A 22768-nucleotide genomic window follows, 5' to 3' on the forward strand; every position below is an offset into this window, starting at 1 on the left:
TTTTGCACATCTGACCACTGTCACTTTAAGCATTAATAACTCTGGAATGCTTTTACTTATCAATCTGATTCCGAGAATGTTTTTTCGTGACATATTCTACTTTAACATAGTGGTAAAATTTTGTGGTACCTTGCATCCTTTCTTGGTGAAAAATCAACAAATTTGATGAAAAAATAGAAAATTTTTCATTTTTCTAACTTTGAAGCTCTCTGCTTGTAAGGAAAATGTATATTTCCGAAAAAATTTTTGGGGGATTCACATATACAATATGTCTACTTTATGATTGCATCATAAAATTGATGAGTTTTTACTTTTGGAAGACATCAGAGGGCTTCAAAGTTCAGCAGCAATTTTACAATTTTTCACAAAATTTTCAAACTCGCTATTTTTCATGGACCAGTTCAGGTTTGAAGTGGATTTGAAGGGTCTTCATATTAGAAATACCCCATAAATGACCCATTATAAAAACTGCACCCCCCAAAGTATTCAAAATGACATTCAGTAAGTTTTTTAACCCTTTAGGTGTTTCACAGGAAAAGCAGCAAAGTGAAGGAGAAAATTCAAAATTTCATTTTTTACACTTGCATGTTCTTGTAGACCCAATTACCAAGGGGTAAAAGGATAAAATCTATACTTGACTTTGTAGCCCAATTTCTCTTGAGTAAGCACATACCTCATATGTCTATGTAAATTGTTCGGCGGGCGCAGTAGAGGGCTCAGAAGCGAAGGAGCGACAAGGGGATTTTGGAGAGTACATTTTTCTGAAATGGTTTTTGGGGGGGCATGTTGCATTTAGGAAGCCCCTAAGGTGCCAAAACAGCAAAAAAAAAACAAAAAACACATGGCATACCATTTTGGAAAATAGACCCCTTGAGGAACGCAACAAGGAATTTAGTGAGCCTTAATACCCCACAGGTATAAAAAAATTATTTCACTAAAATGTGTGTTTTCCCCCAAATTTCACATTTTGAAAAATGTGTAACCTCATCTCTTCTGAGTATGGAGGTACCCCATAAGTTGACCTGAAGTGCACTACGGGCGAACTACAATGCTCAGAAGAGAAGTAGTCATATTTGGCTTTTTGAGAGCAAATTTTGCTCGGGGGGCATGTCGCATTTAAGAAGCCCCTATGGTGCCAGGACAGTAAAAAAAAACAACACATGGCATACCATTTTGGAAACTAGACCCCTTGAGGAACGTAACAAGGGATAAAGTGAACCTTAATACCCCACAGGTGTTTCACAACTTTTGCATATGTAAAAAAAAAAAAAAATAATCTTTTCTTTTACCAAAAATGCTTGGTTTAGCAAAAATTTTACATTTTTAAAAAAGGTAATAGCAGAAAATACCCCCCAAAATTTGAAGTCCAATTTCTCCTGATTCAGAAAACACCTCATATGGGGATGAAAAGTGCTCTGCTGGCGCACTACAGGTCTCAGAAGAGAAGGAGTCACATTTGGCTTTTTGGAAGCAAATTTTGCTCTGGGGGCATGCCGCATTTAGGAAGCCCCTATGGTGCCAGGACAGCGCAAAAAAAAAAAAAAAAAACACATGGCATACAATTTTGGAAACTAGACCCCTTGGGGAACTTAACAAGGGGTAACGTGAACCTTAATACCCCACAGGTGTTTCACGACTTTTGCATATTTAAAAAAAAAAAATTTTTTTTACACTAAAATGCCTGTTTTCCCCCAAATTTTACATTTTTACAAGGGATAATAGCAGAAAATACCCCCCAAAATTTGTAACCCCATCTCTTCTGAGTATGGAAATACCCCATAAGTGGACATGAAGTGCACTGGGGGTGAACTACAATGCTCAAAAGAGAAGGAGCATCATTGAGCTTTTGGAGAGAGAATTTGGCCATGTGCATTTACAAAGCCCCCCATGGTGCCAGAACAGTGGACCCCCCCCCCCACATGTGACCCCATTTTTAAAACTAAACCACTCACAGAATGTAATAAGGGGTGCAGTAAGAATTTACACCCCACTGGCATTTGACGGATCTTTGGAACAGTGGGCTGTGCAAATTAAAAATTTTATTTTTAATTTTCACAGACCCCTGTTTCAAAGATCTGTCAGACACCTGTGGGGTGTAAATGCTCACTATACCCCTTGTTACATTCTGTGAGGGGTGTAGTTTCCAAAGTGGGGTCCCATGTGGGTATTTATTGTTTTGCGCTTATGTCAGAACCGCTGTAAAATCAGCCGCCCCTGGGCTTTTTTTCTTTTACCGCTTCTGAAATTTAAAAGTATGGGGCAACACCAGTATGTTAGTGTACAAAAATGTTTTTTTTTTACACTAACATGCTGGTGTAGACCCCAACTTTACCTTTTCATAAGGGGTAAAAGGAGAAAAAGCCCCCCAAAATTTGTTAGGCAATTTCTCCCGAGTACGGCAATACCCCATATGTGGCCCTAAACTTTTGCCTTGAAATACGACAGGGCTCCAAAGTGAGAGCGCCATGCGCATTTGAGGCCTAAATTAGGGATTTGCATAGGGGTGGACATAGTGGTTTTCTAAGCCAGTGATTCCCAAACAGGGTGCCTCCAGCTGTTGCAAAACTCACAGCATGCTTGGACAGTCAATGGCTGTCCGGAAATGCTGGGAGTTTTTGTTTTGCAACAGCCGGAGGCTCCATTTTGGAAACACTGCCGTAGGATACGTTTTTCATTTTTATTGGGGGGGGGGGGGGGGGGGGGGGGGGCACTGTAATCCGCCGCCAGTGTAAATGTAACCTGTACATTCACATGTGAGGGGGGGGGGGCAAAACTACAACTCCCAGCATGCACTGACAGAACGTGCATGCTGGGAGTTGTAGTTTTGCAACAGCTGGAGGCACACTGGTTGGAAAATACTGAGTTAGGTAATAGAACCTATTACCTAACTTGGTAGTTCCCAATCGGTGTGGCTCCAGCTGTTGCAGAACTACAACTCTCAGAATGTACTGATTGCCAAATGGAATGCTGGGAGATGTAGTTATGCAACAGCTGGAGGCACGCAAGTACAACTCCCAGCATGCCGAGACAGCCTTTTGCTGTTCCTGAATGCTGGGAGTTGTAGTTTTGCAAGATTTAGACGGGTTCAGGCTGGAGATCACTGACAGTGGTCTCTAAACTGTAGCCCTCCAGATGTTGCAAAACTACAAATCTCAGCATGCTAAGACAGCAAACTGCTGTCTGGGCATGCTGGGAGTTGTAGTTTTGTAACATCTGGAGGGCTACAGTTTAGAGACCACTGTCAGTGATCTCTAGCCTGAACCCCATCTTGCAAAACTACAAATCCCAGCATGCCAACACAGCAAACAGCTGTAAAGGCATGGTGGGAGTTGTAGTTTTGCAACATCTGGAGGGCCACAGTTTAGAGACCACTCTCCAAACTGTCGCCCTGCAGATGTTGCTAGGCAACAGACTCCCGAACACACCGCCACCATACTCACCTCCACCGCCGCCATGATCACAGCCGCCGCCGTCATCTGGAGCTCCGCCGCTGGGTAAGTGACCGCCGCCGCTACTACACGGTTCCCCCCGCTGTGCCCGGACACCGATGGGTGGGCATAGCGGGGGGAAACGAACTTTAACCCCCCAGTATACTATTGGTCGGTCGCTCCGCCAATCAATAGCAGGGATAGGAGGGAGTGGCACCCCTGCCACCTCACTCCTATCTCTTCAGGGGGATCGAGGGTGTCTTGGACACCCCCGATCCCCCTTATTTTATCGCGGCGCCGCCGTTGGTGGGCAGGGGGAGAGTGCTCCCCCTGCAAACACCATAGATGCGGTGATCAAAACTGATCACGGCATCTATGGGGTTAATGCTGCCGGGACCGGCGCGATTGCGGCCCTCGCAGCTGCGGTGGGACTCTGGCTGTGCTTGACAGCCGAGTCCCGCCGGCGATCTCCTGCGCTGCCCGCGGCAGAGCAGGAGTTCGCCTGGACGTATGCATACGTCCAATAGCGCGAAAGGGTTAATAACTCTGGGATGCTTTCCGAGATTGTTTTTTCGCGACATATTTTACTTTAACACATTGGTAAATTTTTGTCAATACTTGCATCATTTCTTGGTGAAAAATTCAAAAATGTCATGAAAAATTAGAAAATTTTGCATTTTTCTAACATTGAAGCTCTCTGCTTGTAAGGAAAATAGATATCCCAAATAAATGATATATTCGTTCACATATACAATATGTCTACTTTATGTTTGCATCATAAAATTGACATGTTTTTACTTTTGGAAGACACCAGAGGGCTTCAAAGTTCAGCAGCAATTTTCCCATTTTCACAACATTTTCAAAATCAGAATTTTTCAGGGACCAGTTCAGTTTGAAGTGGATTTGAAGGGTCTTCATATTAGAAATACCTCATAAATGACCCCATTATGAAAACTGCACCCCCCAAAGTATTCAAAATGACATTCAGTAAGTGTGTTAACCCTTTAGGTGTTTCACAGGAATAGCAGCAAAGTGAAGGAGAAAATCTTCATTTTTTACATTCGCATGTTCTTGTAGACTCAGTTTTTGAATTTTTACAAGGGGTAAAAGGAGAGAAATCCCCCCAAAATGTGTAACCCAATTTCTCTCGAGTAAGGAAATCCCACATTTGTGGATGTAAAGTGTTCGTCGGACGCAGTAGAGGGCTCAGAAGGGAAAGAGCGACAAGGGGATTTTGGAGAGTGAATTTTTCTGAAATGGTTTTTGAGGGGCATGTCACAATAAGGAAGCCCCTATGGTGCCAGGACAGCAAAAAAAACAAAAAAAACACATGGGATACTATTTTGGAGACTACACCCCTCAAGGAACGTAACAAGGGGTACAGTAAGCCTTAACACCCCACAGGTTTTTGACGACTTTTCGTTAAAGTTGGATGTGAAAAATTATTTTTTCACTAAAATGCTGTTCCCCCCCCCCCCCCCCCCCAAATCTTACATTTTTACAAGGGGTAATAGGAGAAAATGCCCCCCAAAATGTGTTAGGCAATTTCTCCCGAGTACAGAAATACCTCATATGTGGCCCTAAACTGTTGCCTTGAAATACAGCAGGGCTCTGAAGTGAGAGAGCGCCATGTGCATATGAGGCCTAAATTAGGGATTTGCATAGGGAAGAATTAGACTTGCCTCCAATACCAAAATTACCGTACGGCAGTGTTTCCCAAACATGGTGCGGTTGCAAAACTTCCAGCATGCCTGGACAGTCACTGGCTGTCCAGCAATACTGGGAGTTGTTTTGCAACAGCTGGAGGCTCCGTTTTGGAAACAGTGTCATACAGGACATTTTTTTTTTTTTGGGGGGGGGGGGGGGGAGAACGACGACTGTGTAGGGCATGTGTATATGTAGAGTTTTACTTTTTATTTTAAGTGTAGTGTAGTGTTTTTAGGATACATTCACATGGGCGGGTTCACAGCGAGTTTCCCGCCAGGAGTTTGAGCTGCGGCGGAAAATTTGCTGCATCTCCAACTTGAAACTCTCTGTAAACCCAACCATGTGAATGTACCCTGGGGGTGGGGTGGGGGGCCTCCATTTGTTGCAAAACTACAACTCCCAGCATGTATGGTCTATCAGTGCATGCTGGGAGTTGTAGTTTGCCACAGCTGGAGGCACACTGGTTGCGAAACACTGAGTTAGGTAACAAACTCTGTGTTTTGCAACCAGTGTGCCTTCAGCTGTTGCAAAAACTACAACTCTCTGCATGCAGTGACAGCTGAAGGGCATGCTGGGACTTGTAGTTATGCAACAGCTGGAGGCATACTACTAACACTCCCACCATGCCCTGTGTCTGTCCGTGCATGCTGGGAGTTGTAGTTTTGCAACAGCTGGAGGCACGCTGGTTGCAAAACACAGAGTTTGTTACTTAACTCAGTGTTTCCCAACCAGTGTGCCTCCAGCTGTTGCAAAACTACAACTCCCAGCGTGGACGGACAGCCGAAGGACATGTTGGGAGTTGAAGTTTTACAACATCTGGAGTGCCACAGTTTGGAGACCCCTGTGCAAAGGTGTCCAAACTGTAGTCCTCCAGGTGTTGCAAAACTACAACTCCCAGCATGCCCAGACCGTCCAGGCATGCTTGGAGTTGTAGTTCTGCAACATCTGAAGGGCCAGATCTTACAGAACTACAACTCCCAGCATGCATGGACTGTCTGGGCTTGCTGGGAGTTGTAGTTTGGCAACTCTTGAAAGGCAGCAGTGAAGGTCACTTACCTTTACTGCTGCCTCCGCCGGTCCCGCCGCTGCCTTCACCGTTCCCGCAGCTGCCTCCCACGATCGCCAGTCCCGCCGCTGCCTCCCACGATCGCCGGTCCCGCCGCTGCCTCCCACGATCGCCGGTCCCGCCGCTGCCTCCCGCGATCGACAGGCCCCGGTACCCGCCGCCATCTTCCCCCCGCTCTGCCCCGATATCCAGGGGCAGGCAGAGCAGGGATTTCAAGTTTGACCCCCCCTGCCCCCCAAACGCCGACCTATGACAGGGGATAGGAGCGAGGTGGCACCGCTGACACCTCACTCCTATCCCTCAGGATGATCGGGGCTGTCTCTGACAGCTCCGATCATCCCTATTTTCCGGACGATCGGGTCACCAGAGACCCGATCAGCCCAGAACCGCCACGAACCCTGCAACTCCTTGTCCTTGGCCAGTCACTTACTGACTGGCCAACGACAATGATTAGCAGCAGGGGACCATTCTGATTCTGATCATTCATACCAACGGACATGGTGATAGAAAATGTATTGGACGTGTTGTGTTAAGTCAGGGAAAAAATGGACGTGTATACACGTCAATTTGGGGGAAGGGGTTAAGGACCCAGCCAATTTTCACTGTAGGACCCGGCCATTTTTTGCACATCTGACCACTGTCACTTTAAGCATTAATAACTCTGTGATGCATTTATACTTTTCATTCTGATTCAGAGAATGTATTTTCGTGACATATTCTACTTTATGTTAGTGGTAAAATTTTGCCGATACTTGCATCATTTCTTGGTGAAAAATTCCAAAATTTGATGAAAAAATTATCTTTTTTTTTTTTTTTTTTTACTTAGAAGCTCTCTGCTTATAAGGAAAATGGATATTTCAAATAAATTATATATTGATTCACATATACAATATCTCTACTTAATGTTTGCATCATAAAGTTGACATGTTTTTACTTTTGGAAGACACCAGAGGGCTTCAAAGTACAGCAGCAATTTTCCAATTTTTCACAAAATTTTCTAATTCAAAATTTTTCAGAGACCAGTTGAGTTTTGAAGTGGATTTGAAGGGCCTTCATATTAGAAATACCCCATAAATGACCAGATTATAAAAACTGCACCCCTCAAAGTATTCAAAATGACATTCAAAAAGTTTGTTAACCCTTTAGGTGTTTCACAGGAATAGCAGCAAATTGAAGGAGAAAATTCAAAATCTTCATTTTTTACACTGGCATGTTCTTGTTGACCCAGTTTTTGGATTTTTACAAGGGGTAAAAAGGAGAGAAATCTTTCTAAAATGTGTAACTCAATTTCTCTGAGTATAGAAATACCTCATATGTGTATGTCAAGTGCTCTGTGGGTGCACTAGAGGGCTCAGAAGGAAGGAGCGACAATGGGATTTTGGAGAGGTTTTTGGGGGACATGTCACATTTAAGAAGCCCCTATGGTGCCAGAACAGCAAAAAAACAAAAAAAAAAAAAAAAACACATGGCATACTATTTTGTAAACTACACCCCTCAAGGAACATAACACTGGGCACAATTTGGGTGGGAAAACCACAGGTGTTTGACAACTTTTTGTTAAAGTCGGATGCGTAAATGATTTTTTTTTTTTTTTCACTAAAATGCTGGTTTTACAAGGGGTAAAAGGAGAAAATTCCCCCCAAAATGTGTAACCCCATCTCTTCTGAGTATGGAAATACCCCATGTGTAGACATCAAGTGCACTGCGGGCGCACTACAATGCTCAGAAGAGAAGGAGCCACATTTGGCTTTTGGAAAGCAAATTTTGCTGAAATGGTTTTTGGGGGGGCATGTCACATTTAGGAAGCCCCTATGGGCAAAACAGCAAAAAAAAAAAAAAAAAAAAACACATAGCATACTATTTTGGAAACTACACACCTCAAGGAACGTAACAAGGGGTACAGTGAGCCTTAACACCCCACAGGTGTTTGATAAATGTTCATTAAAGTGGGACGTAAAAAGGAAAAATTTAATTTTTGACACTAAAATGCTGGTGTTACCCCAAATGTTTCTTTTTCACAAGTGGTAATAGGAGAAAATGTCACCGTAAATTTGTAAATACATTTCTTCGGAATAAGGACATACCTCCCATTTGACGTAAACTGCTCTGCGAGTGCACACCAGGTTTCAGAAGAGTAGGAACGCCATTCGTCTTTTGGAGAATTTTGCTGGAATCGGTCAGGGGCCTTGAGCGTTTACAGAGCTACCAGGGAGCCAGAACAGCGGGAACCCCCCTCAAGTGCCATCATTTTGTAAACTACAGCCCCAGGGAACCTAACAAGGGGTACAGTGAGTATTAACACCTCACAGGTGTTTGGAACATTGGGCCGTAAAATGACAATATATATATATATATATATATATATATATATATATATATTTATATATTTTTTTTTTTTTTTTTTTTTTTAACAAAAATGCCGGTGTTACCCCAAATTTTTCATTTGCACAAGGGGTAATGGTCGGAGGCAAGTAAAGCATATGCCTCCTCCACCGAATATGCCCGGCGGGCCATCACCTTTTTTTTCCTATGGTGGCGCCCCCCGCCACCATAGTAAAAAAAAAAGATGATGGCCCGCCGGGCATATTCGGTGGAGGAGGCATATGCTTGGTCATGGTGAGTTTTGTGTGAAGTGGGGAAGTGTGTATGTATGTGTGTTTTGTGCAAACTTTATATAATGATGTGTGATAAAATATCACACACAGTTATAACAAAAATAAATAAATAAAAAAAGCTGCTGCAAAAAAAAAAAAGAAAAAAAGAAGAAGAAAAGGTGGCCAAATGCAGCATCCTGAAGCCCTACTGAAGCTTACTTTTTTCAAACTCCTACCTATCCCTTCACACAAAACTCACCATGGCTACAGGTGGCTGGAGGCAGCTTCTTCTGCCCTGAGGGGCACAGATCTGGTCAGAGGGTGGGGTCCCTGGCAAATTCTCTCAGCTCTGCCCGCTGACTGAACTCTGTGGGCTAGCAGAGCTGAGAGAAGGGGACATTAACCCCTCCTCTACCAGCTGCTATTGGTCGGACCATCAGCAGCTCATCTGGGGAGGTGACATGATCGCCACCTCCCCCCAGCAACAGGAAATAATTGGCGGTGTATAATACACTGCCGATTACATTCTAACTCCAGGTCATTGGGTCACATGTGACCAGTATGACCGGAATCATCGCAGATCGCCGGTGTGAATTCAGGCCCCTTCCCCAGTCTCAGGACCCCCCAGGCGTTGTTACAGGATGCCTGCTAAATGATCTCAGCAGGTGTCTGCGTCCGGTCCTTAAGTACCAGGACGTCAGGGCGTACCTGTACACCCTTCGACCTTAAGTGGTTAATAATGCTCAGACTATGCCGCTATATCACTCATGTAACAACTGTGTTAGCCGTATTTGCTGTAAATTTCCACCAGATGTCTGACTACTGCAAAAACTTTGTTGGAAGTTGGCCTGTTGGCCTTTTTATGCTACTGGTCAGGCATGTCCTGGAGACACGATACAAAACGTGCGCATAGGATGTTCTTTTGTACATTGAAAAACATGAAATGGGCCAGCAGATGTAATGTGAGAAAAGGAGATGTGTCACTGACCTTGTGCAGAGGTGTTTCCTCCACAGAGGTTTTCCTAAAAGAGACCATACTCATAACCACTGCTGCCAAAGATAGAGAGGATATACTTTTGTAGGAGAGTTTCTACTACCAAATGACAAAGTTTTTCCAAGATTGGCAGCAGAACATAACTATCCTGACCACTGTCACATGCCGCCTTTAAGCACAGCACCTGCTTCAGTTCCTCCAGTTGTGTTATATTTGTGGTACATTTACTCAAAACAGGTAGTAGTCAGCACTTAGCATTAGAAATCTAAAAGGTATTGTATATATGAAATACACATTTGCCTCATCACACACAACAGGATTTAGAAAATGCCTCTGTTGCAATCCTAGTAAATATAATGTAGAAACTACTTACAGGCTGCGGCTGTTCTGCAATGCAGCAGTTGAAACACAACCAGAATTCACTCATTGCTAAAAGTCCAAAAATTATAGTGCGCACAAAATGGTGAGAGTCGCGCTAAACAACCCAGTGGAAAGAAGTTCAAGCAGCTATAAATCCGATAAAGAGGAGTTCTGGATGTAAATATCCAACAAATGTCAGGTGCTCAGCAAAGCCGTATTCTCAAAGAGTTGCGCCTGCATCGAGGAGAATTCAATGTTCACGGTGTAGATGAAAACCTTTGAGAAAAAAAAAAAAAAAGGGAAAAAAATGTATTAATTTTTTTGTCAATATAAGTAATCTTTTATTCTGTAGAGAAGTATTCACATGGATGAGCAAAGTAACTAGTCAAACAAATGGAATGGATGAAACCTAAAACATCACTAAATGAGCAATTAATGGGAGCCTGGTTGAGACTCGGTAGTAGCTCTGGTAGTAGACGCCGGAGCCGATCATGTGCTCAACTATGACGAACCATCACCCCAACACACATCAAAAACCCATATGGTTAATTTGTAATGTCATCAGACCCCCATGGCAGGGTAAGGGATCAAGCTGTGTTACCCATTCGGTGGTAGTACCAATAACTAGAGCAACGCTTGCATACATTTTTCATTAGACTATTGTGCACAGTTTTTCACAAGGTTTCTGTCACTGATTTCACTTCAGAATTCACATAAATGCAAGGATTCCATTCTTTTCAAATAAGCTATAAGTCATGCTGTAAACCGTGGCACTGATTTTTTTTCTGACTTGTGACAGAATCAATGTGTCCAGTAGCATGGATGCAGGTCAGTTCCATTGAATGGGACTAATCCACATCTAAAAATCACACAGCAAAACATGCTGAAAAAATCCATTTTGTGCACATACCTTTAGGCCTTGTCCACACCTATTAAGATCCCGGACAGAATAGCGCAGCACTATGCAGTCTGATAAAATGCTGGACACCATGATGGAATCCAGATGGACTTTACTATAGTCAATGGGGGTTCAGATGTTCTGTTGCATATTCCATTTGATGGGAAGCTTAGCAAAGCATACAGTGCTCTTTCCATCAAAATGGTGGACACAACAACAGAACCCATGCCATTAAATAAGTTAAAGCACCACTGATGTCCACTGATCCATCACAGCTGGAAGTCTGTTTTTTTCTCTCTGACGACTGAACAGAGGAACAGAATTCCCAACACAGCCTAATGGACTTTTTAGTACTGTAAACTAGTGAATATATAGTGGACCAGCTACGCCTTACCATACAAAAGGTGATTCCTATTGAACCAGCCATAACAGACAGACCCTTGGTGTACCCTCACTCCTACCACAATAATGTAGGGTACAATCTGCAGTCTTCCAGATTGCCTATGCGTGTGGCACTAGCCCAGCTATAGAAGAGCTGCAGTGACCTGATCTACCCTCACTTCTGCAGCCAAATTCTGATGCTACAACAGCCAAATGAGCTATGAAATCCCAAAGATTAAAATTAATGGACTATTCAGCTTTATTTCTTCCACTTGTCATTTTTAACTATGCAAATACCAGTAACCCTTCAGAAAGGCTATGCAGTCAGGATGAGGACAGAGCAACACTCAAGAAGTCTTCAGCAGAGGAGCAAGACTCCTTCACTGCCCCAATGTACTGCTTACATTTGTGTGCTTTGTGCAGACACTTATTCAGAATGGAATTCTGGGATAATACAGGCCATTAATACATAACAGACTAATATAATCTGAACATAAAACTCAACATTGTCAATAAACATATCTATATATATGTACTGTAAATTGGTGTTCATAGGTAGACATCTGCTACTTTAATAAATGACATAGCTTTATCCATCTATGGTGCTGAACATTACAAGGCATTATACCTTTACATCTCAATGCTGTTTGCTTCCTATGCTCCTCACCAGTAAGTTGAACCCTTGTTCGACAAAGCAACGCCTAGACGGCTAAAACTAGACCTGTTCATAGGAGAAAGTGCAAGCAGTGGCTCCAGGCCAATACAAGTTAAGGTCTGCGGAGCGCCTTAATACTAAGGGGTCTGTGCCAGGTGCATAGACTCCTGAACATAACATTGTGACACTGGAGAAGGTGACATTTTATGTAGGAGTACATAGAAAGCTAGGCATATATCACAGATTCCAGTAGCTATGGATGAATTATTACATTATGCATGACAAGCGGACATATTTAAGGCAAATTTAGTTGGAGTAAGTGCACTACTTATTGGTTTACCGTTACAAAAACTAAGTCACAAACTCCACCCTCACAGCTAATGTAAAGGACTACAAGAAGTCTTATTGACATTCAGGTGACCACTGACCACTCTTTGCTCTGCATTTATTCTCATTATATATTTAGATTTTGCAGAATACAACAGAAATTGGTGTTAATTATGGTGCAGAATCCATGACTGTTTCGCATTGGTTGTACTTTCAAAGTTATCTGTAATTTGATCACTTTTGGCCACGTGTCCGGCCAGATTCCATGTTGGGTATGCAACACACAAAATAGTCTCAATATATGAAAATTCATACTATAAATTCAAGGACACGCCTTAGATTTTTGCTCTGGATTCTGACAGAACAAACCACCACGTAAATGTGCCCACAGGGTATGGGCACACTGTGAAATTTTCCCTCTCTGTCTCAGATTTGCAATACATTTTGCTGTGGAGTCATCCATGGTTTTGGATGCAGGTTAGCCCCATTTGAGGAAGCCAACTGTGTCCAGACTGCCCGAAGCAAAACCTGCATTAATGTACCTCAGAATGCTCATCAAAGAAATATCAATATGAAGGGCACAAGGTGACAAGAATTGTCTGTTGCCCTAGCTTTTTAGGGCAGCACTAACAGTATGAAGTTTTCATGTGATGTGGCCTTTTAGGCAAAAAAAGAAAAAAGCTGAAACATTTACCATATAGTTTTCTATTGAACATAAGAGCAAATTATGAACGTTACACCTTTAAGAGGAAAACCATATAGCCCTCATTTATGACAGAAGCTGAAAACAAACAGTGAATATGTACAGTGTGAAGTGAACACACAACACACCCATGGTCTGCCCACTCCTGGATATGAAATAACACTCACAGTATCGAGGTAAAGATATCTCCTGAACTGTTGTCAAATGGGCCCAAAAACGATGTACAGTGAAGCCCCTCCAAAAACAGCACCTCTTGTGTTGACCAGATTGTGTATGATATACACCATATATTAAGCATAGCACCTATTTTCTTTAAGAACACCACTTTTCTGTGCAATTTGGGTTGATTTCTCCAAAAGGTTTCACTGTATAGAAACAAGGACTGTCGAGTCATGATCAGAAAAGCAGTAAAGTAACTAAGAGTTCTTCAAACTTCTGGTGTTGTTCAGGTAAAGAGAAAAGTCCCTAGATTTACCTGTCTAGAGATCCACTTCACGGAAATGCCAAATGCTTGGATTCCCCCTAGCCTACAGGTTATTTCTTGTTAAGAATATAATGTATGGACTAAATATTAAAAACTTCACATATAACCTATACAAGCGTAATACCGATACATTTTTGACGGTATTACCGTGGGTCTGATGACCAGAACTGGTAGCAATAAGTTCATGTCTCAAACAAATTCAAGGGGGACCTGGATGTTTTTCTGGAAAAACCTAATATTACAGTTTATGGACACTAGATCTACAGGGACAGAACGTTGATCCAGAGATTTATTCTGATCGCCATATTTGAGTCGGGAAGGAAATTTGTCTCTGTCATGGGGCAATTGGCATCAGCTTCATAACGTGGATGAATGGAGTTGCCTTCCTCTGGATCAACACAGTAGGGTTTTAGGTTGAACTCTATGGCCTTTTTTTATTTTCTTTCAACCTTACAAACTATGGAGGGTATTTATGAATCGTTTCACCTTTTTTTTAAGGGTTTCTTTGGTGCTTTTCTTTGGCGCAGTGGCTTCTTAATGCCAAAATGTTGTGACTTTCCATTGAAAAGGTTTTTCAAAAAGAAGATACCAAGTCGTGATTTCAGGAATTTATGATGTGCGACTTTTCAGTTTTTGTCGCATCTTTTAGCAACTGCGCTGAGGTGCAGATCTACACCAGTCCTGACTTGGCCTACAAACTGGCACACATTTAGTCGCACGGGTCAAAAAGCTGCACAAAAAGTCACAGAGGGATTAACATACAAAATGGAGTACTGAAGTAAGAAATGCGCTCAGTGCCGTATTTATCCCATGCCCTGCACCATGTATTAAATTTGGAGCAGGTACACATTTTCCACCACACAAATTAATGGAGTACAAATTCATGAAAAGTGGAGTAGGTGCATGTCTAACACCTTATGTTACTATGACCCAAAAGGGCCTCCATATTACACTGGTGCTAAACCTGGGGACTTTAGCCAAAATGATTTTTTGCGTACTGATAGCATTCAGTACACTGATGCACTTTTATTGCAGCCCAGAGGACAACTTGGGGATGGCAGCCTTCACCAGACAGGAAAAATCAAATATGACTTGAGGACAACTGAAGGACTGTGGTGAAGATCTTTATAACCTATAAAAAGAATTTACCGTAATAAAATAGTCTGTGTGTATATTCAGGAGTCATTTAATGGTGCCTGTATGCATAAACCTGAGATTTGGGTATATATATATATCCCAATCAATGTTCCTCCAGCTGTTGCAAAACTACAACTCCCAGCATGCCTGGACAGCCGTTGGCTGTCCAGGCAAGCTGGTAGTTGTAGTTTTACAACAGCTGGAGGCACACTGGTGGTGAAACATTGGGGCACAGACTTACTTCATATATATATATATATATATATATATATATATATATATATATATATATACACACACACACACACACATATATACATATATATCTAGATGCAGAAGTTTATGAAAAGCGCTGACATGTAGGTTTATATAATGTAAATGATTCTATGTTAAGAATTCAATCTGTCTGACATATGGCTAAATGAAGAATAAAGCCTTCATAACGTGCTTCACTAGGTTGTAAAAGTGATGTAAAAATGAATAACTGAATATCTCAGGAACTGCTTATACTGCACTTTTATCTTCTCTACAGAAGGGGGGGGGGGGGGGGGGGGAACCTGCAATGCTTATCTATCCTGTGTGCTTCCTGTCACACGCTGGCACCTTAGAAAATAGGTGACAGCACAGATACAGCAGACATACTCCCCACCCACACACTTGACAACAAATTGAGCAGACTGAACTAGACTGGCAAAGCACCAGCTCATAATGCCCCATCAATGCAGATCAGGAACAGAACTGCTGACAGCCCACAGGAGAGGTCGAGGAGGGGAGTATAATGATACCACGCAAGCGGCATTACCAAGAAATATGTTGTTTAAGGTCCTGGGACACTATGTCAAGTGTCCAGGAGGCAGGTTCTTTTGGTTAGGTGCAATGGACTTCCTCTACTGAGAGCTTCTCCAGCCCCATCTGCCTCCTATGATTGACAGTTCTAGCATTTAACAAAAAGACTGCTGGAACTATCAATCATAGCTGAGAGGAAGGGATAGGAAAGCTCTGGCAACTCATGTGACAAGCACACTCCTAGTAACTTCCTCTGGTGGCAGCCTGGACATCAAACAATAGTTGCACGTCCAAGACACCTATCAGAAGTTTTCAAAGGGGTTCTCCAGTGGAAAATTTTTTTTTTAATCAACTGGTGCCAGAAAGTTAAACAGATTTGTAAATTATTTCTATTAAGAAATATTAATCCTTCCAGTACTTATTAGCTGCTGAATACTACAGAGGAAATTATTTTCTTTTTGGAACACAGAGCTCTCTGCTGACACCTCTGTCCATTTTAAGAACTGTCCAAAGTAGGAGAAAATCCCCATAGCAAACATATGCTGCTCTGGAAAGTTGCTAAAATGGACAGCAGAGGTCAGCAGAGAGCACTGTGGTCATGATGTCAGCAGAGAGCACTGTGTTCCAAAAAGAAAAGAATCTTCTCTGTAGTATTCACCAGCTAATAAGTACTGGAAGGATAGAGTTTTTTTGTTTTTTTATATAAGTAATTTACAACTCTGTTTAACTTTCTGGCACCAGTTGATTTAAAAAAATAAATTAATTAATAAAAAAAAAAGTTTTCCACCAGAGTACCCCTCTAACCCCTTAAGGCCCTGGTCTGTTAAAGAAAAGCTGTGTTCCAAAGCACAAAGTTGGGTCCATAAAGCATGGTTGGGTGCATTTGGTGTCAAAGAACTTTAAAAGGTCCATACAGAACCCTGACCTGAAGCCATGGGCTCTCTCATCAGTGTCTGACCCTATGAATTATCTTCTGGATGAATCTGTAAAATTCCCATAGACCCCTCCAAAATCTTGCAGAAAGTCTTGTCAGAGTAGTAAAGTGGTTATAAGGACTAACGTCATATTACTGTCCTTAGAAATGAAATGGGATATTGTAGAAGCTCTCAATACCTCTGTCCATGCAGCTTATGACAGATTCACAATAGTAAGTGTTCAAAGCACTTACAAGAAACAGGAGAATGAATACTAGTGGTGAAGGTAGAAAGGAAGAATGGAAAGATCCTGGCATAAAAGCCTACCATTCATTCCGTCTTGAACGGACTACCAGATGGTCAGGTTAGAATATATATTTACATAAAGCTTTTTCATGTGCTGTATAGAGTAACACTGAGAGGGTGCTGTGTGACGTTCCGCTCTCTTCTATGTACTTGAACCATTTCCCTTGACACAGTTTCGTCTGTAGAGGAAGCAGCAGCATCTGACATGATGATGGTATCAGATATATCACCTCCAGCTCAAGACTTCAATAACAGCTCACTGGGGAATGTCTTCTAATGAGACACATTGAGACTCCAACGCCGCAGACAACGCTGGCCTCATTTATCTAGGGCTATATACAGATTTCACTGTGCCCTCTATCAGGAGGTCCATGTAGTGTCAGAACAGCAGTAGACTAACTACATAGGAGGGGGCGACAAAAGCATGTGCAGAAATGGTTAAAGGAAAGTACAGTATCTAAGCTATCGGAGCCTTAGGGCCTTTTACACCGGGCGATTAAATTCTATCCAGCAAAAGTTCCCAGTCTCTGCTGCCTGCAAGACCATAGAGAATTTGCTCATTAGTCTTTGAGCAATCCTTTTATGAAGACATAAGAATTATCACTTGTCAGTGTAACAGGTATCGCTAGTCATTCACAAAAACAATTGAAGTTGCAAAAAATAATAACTACCGTAAATATGAATACAGTTACATATGAATGTGTGTCTTTTGAACTCACTATTTTGTCAACAGGCACTCATTTTTTCAAAATGTATCTCCATGGGTAAAAGAACCCTAAAGTTAGCCATGTATTTTGGATAGCTGTTAAAGGGGTTATCCAGGAAAAAAATGGCTCCAGAAAGTTAAACAGATTTGTAAATTACTTCTATTTAAAAAATCTTAGTCCTTTCAGTACTTATGAGCTGCTGAAGTGGAGTTGTTCTTTTCTGTCTATGTGCTCTCTGATGACACCTGTCTCAGGAACTGTCCAGAGTAGAAGAAAATTCCTATAGCAAACCTCTTCTACTCTGTGCAGTTCCCGAGACAAGCAAAGATGTCAGCAGAGAGCACTGTTGCCAGACAGAAAAGAACAACTCAACTTCAGCAGCAGATAATTATTAGAAGGATTAAGATTTTAATAAAAGTAATTTACAAATCTGTTTAACTTACTAGAGCCAGTTGATATATATATATATATATATATATATATATATATTTAAAAAAAAAAGTTTTTTCCTGGAATACCCCTTTAAGTGAACATTTGTATTGCCAACATCTTTTTCTTCTGTTCCCCCAATACACATAAAAGCTCCTCTTAGAGTGCATGCATGTGAATGGGGAGAGAGGAGAAAGCCACTGCCAGACACCTCTAGTGGTGGCTTATCTCTTCAAAAACAATAGGTTCGGGTACCTAAAACCTAACATGCCCGATCTCTCCTTTCCCTTCAGTCAGCGGACAGTCAGGAGGCCTACGTACACATTAGATTGCCAACCTATTTAAACCTTAACCAGTAGGCTTGGGTGGTTTTAAAGCGAACCTGTCAGAAACCTCAAGGTCCTAGGAGGGCATACTCTACGAAAAGAGCCCAGGGCTCGCCAGCTCATCTCCTATTATTCACCAGGGAGGGAAGGCTAGTTCTTGCCATGCTGGGGAACCTTCCCTGGGTACTTGAGCCTCATTTACATATTAAACATACAGTGACCCCTCGACCTACGATGGCCCCGACATACGATAATTTCCACATGCGATGGCCTCCCAGAGGCCATCGCATGTTGAAGGCAGCATCAACATACGATGCTTTTGTATGTCGGGGCCATCGCATAAATGGCTATCCGGCAGCGCTGACTGCTTCAGCTGCCGCCAGATAGCCGTTTATTGGTGCCCCGTGAGCTCCGGTGATGTCTCTTACCTGTCCTCGGGGCTCCGGACCGTCCTCTTCGGGATCCCCTGTATCGTCGGCGCTCTCCATCGATGTCATCACGTCGCTGCGCACGCCGTCCCGTCATCCAATAGGAGCGGTGTGCATAGCGACGTGATGGCGGCGACGGAGAGCGGCGAAGATGCCGGGGAGTCAGAGGCCTTGCCGGAGCGCCGGGGACGCCCCGGGGACGCGACGACAGCGATGGAAGGCGACATCCAGGGCAGCGGTGATGGTCCGTAGCGGCGGGGACATGTGAGTACAACTTCCTCTAACAGTGGTCTACAACCTGCGGACCTCCAGATGTTGCAAATCTACAACACCCAGCATGCCCGGACAGCCGTTGGCTGTCCGGGCATGCTGGGTGTTGTAGTTTTGCAACCTCAGGAGGTCCGCAGGTTGTAGACCACTGTCCTATACTTTACATTGCACGGATCCCTCAACATGCGATGGTTTCAACAAACGATAGTCCGTTTGGAGCGGATTACCATCGTATGTTGAGGGACCACTGTACAGACTGCTGAGAGGTCTATGGTCAAGGCATGCTGGGAGTTGTAGTTTTGCAACAGCTGGAGGCACCCTGGCTAGGAAACACGGTCCTAGGCCACAAACAGAGGTAGTAGAGCGGTAAAATGCTGCATCATTAGTACATAGAAGATTCTTGAACAATGTTCTTACTACTTCTATGGAACACAATCTTAACATTACAGTGTTTTTGCTCCCTTAAATGGGTACTCCGCCCCTGGCATCTTATCCCCTATCCAAAAGATAGGGGATAAGATGTTAGATCGCCGTGGTCCCGCTGCTGGGGACCCTGGGGATCGCCGCTGCGGCACCCCTCCATCATTACTGCACAGAGCAAGTTCGCTCTGTGCGTAATGACGGGCGATACAGGGGCCGGAGCAGCGTGACGTCATGGCCCCGCCCCTCATGACATCACGGCCCGTCCCCTTAATGCAAGTCTATGGCAGGGGGCGTGACGACCGCCACGCCCCCTCCCATAGACTTGTATTGACGGGGGCGGGCCGTGATGTAACGATGCTCCGGCCCCTGTATTGCCCGTCATTACGTGCAGAGCGATCTCGCTCTGTGCAGTAATGATAGCGGGGTCCCCAGCAGCGGGACTGCGGCGATCTAACATCTTATCCCCTATCCTTTGGATAGGGGATAAGTTGTCTAGGGGCGGAGTACCCCTTTAAAGTCAATGAGGACAGCTACTAATATGCCGCAGATAAGGCAAGCTGCAGTTACACATGAAAACTGCATGGTTTCCACCACACTGTGTAAATTCCCCGCACAACTTGCTGTAACAAAAAAAAAACTGTGCAGCAAAGAAAAAATATCATAAGAAATATTCTCTTAAGAATAATTACAATTGGAAACTTAAGGTTTTCCCCTTTAAGTACAGACTGGCTCAGAACCCAAAATTCAGTCCCGAATAAATGTGATTTTTGGAAGAATAAACAGATCCTATGTGAGACTCACCAAGTCCTTGCAGACAACACATCTTCATGTGATGGATGAGATGAATGAGGCTTTATCTGCTGCATGGGGTCATCCTCCGGTGGTTTTATCATGAGATATGAGCTAAATATTAGGACATTTGGTTTATTACACTATTACTTCATAAGGGAATGTGTGAATTCTTTGGAAAGAACTGGACTGGAAGTAAAACACAATAGGGCTTCAGCCACCTGTACATTTCTGGACAAATACAGGTGAGTCACACAGGGCACGAAACGGAGTAGCCAAGAATAGTTCCCACAACATACAGACCTCAAACAGTACCATATTACTCAGCTACCAGACACTGATGTACTGCAAAGCGGGACTGACTAACCTTGTGACATATGTGCATTACTGCAGCAGTTCCCAGTCTGGGGTACTCGTACCCCCAGGAGTACTTAGCAGTTGAACTGGGGGTACACAAAAAAAAAAATAATTGTAACAGTGGCTTTTGGCATTGGTCACTGCTCCTTAAAGGAAATCTGTCATCAGAATCACCCGCACTAAACCTGTTACACAGGCTTGTAGTGCGGGTGATCCTGATTAAAACGCTTCTTACCTGGTTAAAAAATGGTTCAGCGCTTCTTAAGATATCTATATTTTTAGTTTTCTGTTATTCCCTGGCTTGGGACTCAGTGGGAGGTGTTATCATCTGGGACTCGGCCACACGTCATATGAGCTGGGCGGAGCTGCCGCCCGGCTCATGAATATTCATGAACTTATCCTCGTAGTCTAACTCCTTTTTCTAGGTCTGGTGGGGAGGGCCGCGAGGATAAGTTCATGAATATTCATGAGCCAGGCGGCAGCTCCGCCCAGCTAGAATGACGTGTGGCCGAGTCCCAGATGATAACACCTCCCACTGAGTCCCAAGCCAGGGAATAACAGAAAACTAAAAATATAGATATCTTAAGAAGCGCTGAACCATTTTTAACCAGTTAAGGAGCGTTTTAATCAGGATCACCCGCACTACAAGCCTGTGTAACAGGTTTAGTGCGGGTGATTCTGATGACAGATTTCCTTTAAGTGACTGCATTCCATGCTGCCTGATCTTAAGTGACAGAGGGCATCACAGCTACTTTAAGAGAAAAAAGCAGTAGCTGCTGGTAATACTTGATGTCCCTGTCCTAAGAAGTGGAGCAGAAGGACAGCAGAGAAGGGTGGGCACAACAATGTGGCAGCCTACAACTATAGAGGTGCACAGAGAGGGGCTATTATTGTTTAGGGACAGTAAGAGGGCCTGACTACTATATGGGGACACAAAGCAGCCCTATTACTGTATGGGGTGATACAAATGGGAAGTTTGTAAAGAAGTGGTCTTTGTGGTAGAGAAATCTATATGGCGGTATAGGCCGGATAAAGAAGAAAAGAGAAAGTAAACAACTCTGATCAGAGATGACATCACCTGAGAGTCAGGGTAGAGATCATGAAAGGCGCAGAGGGCCTCGGGAGAGGAGGTGGAGTAAAGAGAAGCATATAAATGTGAAATAAATACTATATTATTATAAATAGGTCACTAATAATATTTGAAAATGGGCTGCCAAGGGGTACTCCGGTATAAAAAGGTTGAAAACATTTTTTAGACAGGACATTGTTCCAAAATTTGATCCCAGAATAACGGTACAGTCCTGTCCTGTATTGAAAATCACTGTCGATGAAAAGTGGAAACCAACAAGCTCCACATATAATGAATGGGGGACAGTTATTTATATCGACAGCCTCAAACCATATGGAAAACATAATGAGCAAAGCAATTCATTTCCTGTATAGAAGTGACAACATAACATAGAATGATGGAGAACTTGGTAACCCAATTGTTATAATCCCTGGGATTCATTTATAAAAGAAATATTTAATAGAAGGAAATTGGTAAAATGACAATATTTACCAGGCATGTGTAGATCACAAAGCGTGGCACCTTGCCTCAAAATATAAAACCTGTTCTGATGTTGAAGCACATGCCGTGTATGTGTCTGGCTCATCTAAACAGAAGGAGATGATTTCAAATTTTTTTTTTCAACTAGTGCCAAAAAGTTAAAACACATTTGAAAATGTTTTCTATTTAAACATCTTAAAGGACACTTATCCCTCATCCGCAGGATATTGATCGCAGGGGGTCCAACTGCTGGGACCCCCTGCGATCTTCCGTACGGGGACCCGGCATTACCGCAGCTAATGTGTGTGTCGTCGACCTCACTGAGTTCCATGACACGCCCCCTCCTTACAGCTCTATGGGAGAGGCGGAGATATACGAATGCTGCATCTCCGCCTCTCTCAGAGATACATAGAGGGGGCGTGTCAGCCATGACATCATGCTGCAGCCAACACGCCTCCCGTACAAGAGATCACTGCGATCAGACACTTATCCCCTATCATGCGGATAGGGGATAAGTGTCTATGGCAGCAGATCTCCTTTAATCCTTCCAGTACTTATCAGCTGCTGTAAACTACAAAGGAGTTGTATAGTTCTTTACTGCCTAACCACAGTGCTCTCTGCTGACACCTCTGTCTCTGTCAGGAACTGTCCAGAGCAGGAGCAAATCCCCATAGCAAACCTCTCCTGCTCTGGACAGTTCCTGACATGGACAGAGGTCTCAGCAGAGATAAGTACTGATAGGATTAAGAT

General features: G+C 43.2%; 1 protein-coding gene across 3 annotated transcripts in view; it reads right to left on the reverse strand.

Annotated features, from left to right (window-relative positions):
- CDC42SE2 (CDC42 small effector 2) overlaps positions 1-22768 on the reverse strand; it is a 98829-nt gene that overhangs the window by 13657 nt on the left and 62404 nt on the right. For all 3 annotated transcript variants that reach the window (XM_056525726.1, XM_056525707.1, XM_056525717.1), the window contains one exon: positions 10163-10425. In XM_056525726.1, the coding sequence (XP_056381701.1) occupies positions 10163-10216 (54 nt within the window). In that variant the 5' untranslated portion in view covers positions 10217-10425. The remainder of the gene's footprint in view (positions 1-10162; positions 10426-22768) is intronic.

The sequence above is a fragment of the Hyla sarda genome, chromosome 1, assembly GCF_029499605.1.
Source record: "Hyla sarda isolate aHylSar1 chromosome 1, aHylSar1.hap1, whole genome shotgun sequence".
NCBI classification, from domain to species: Eukaryota; Metazoa; Chordata; class Amphibia; order Anura; family Hylidae; genus Hyla; species Hyla sarda.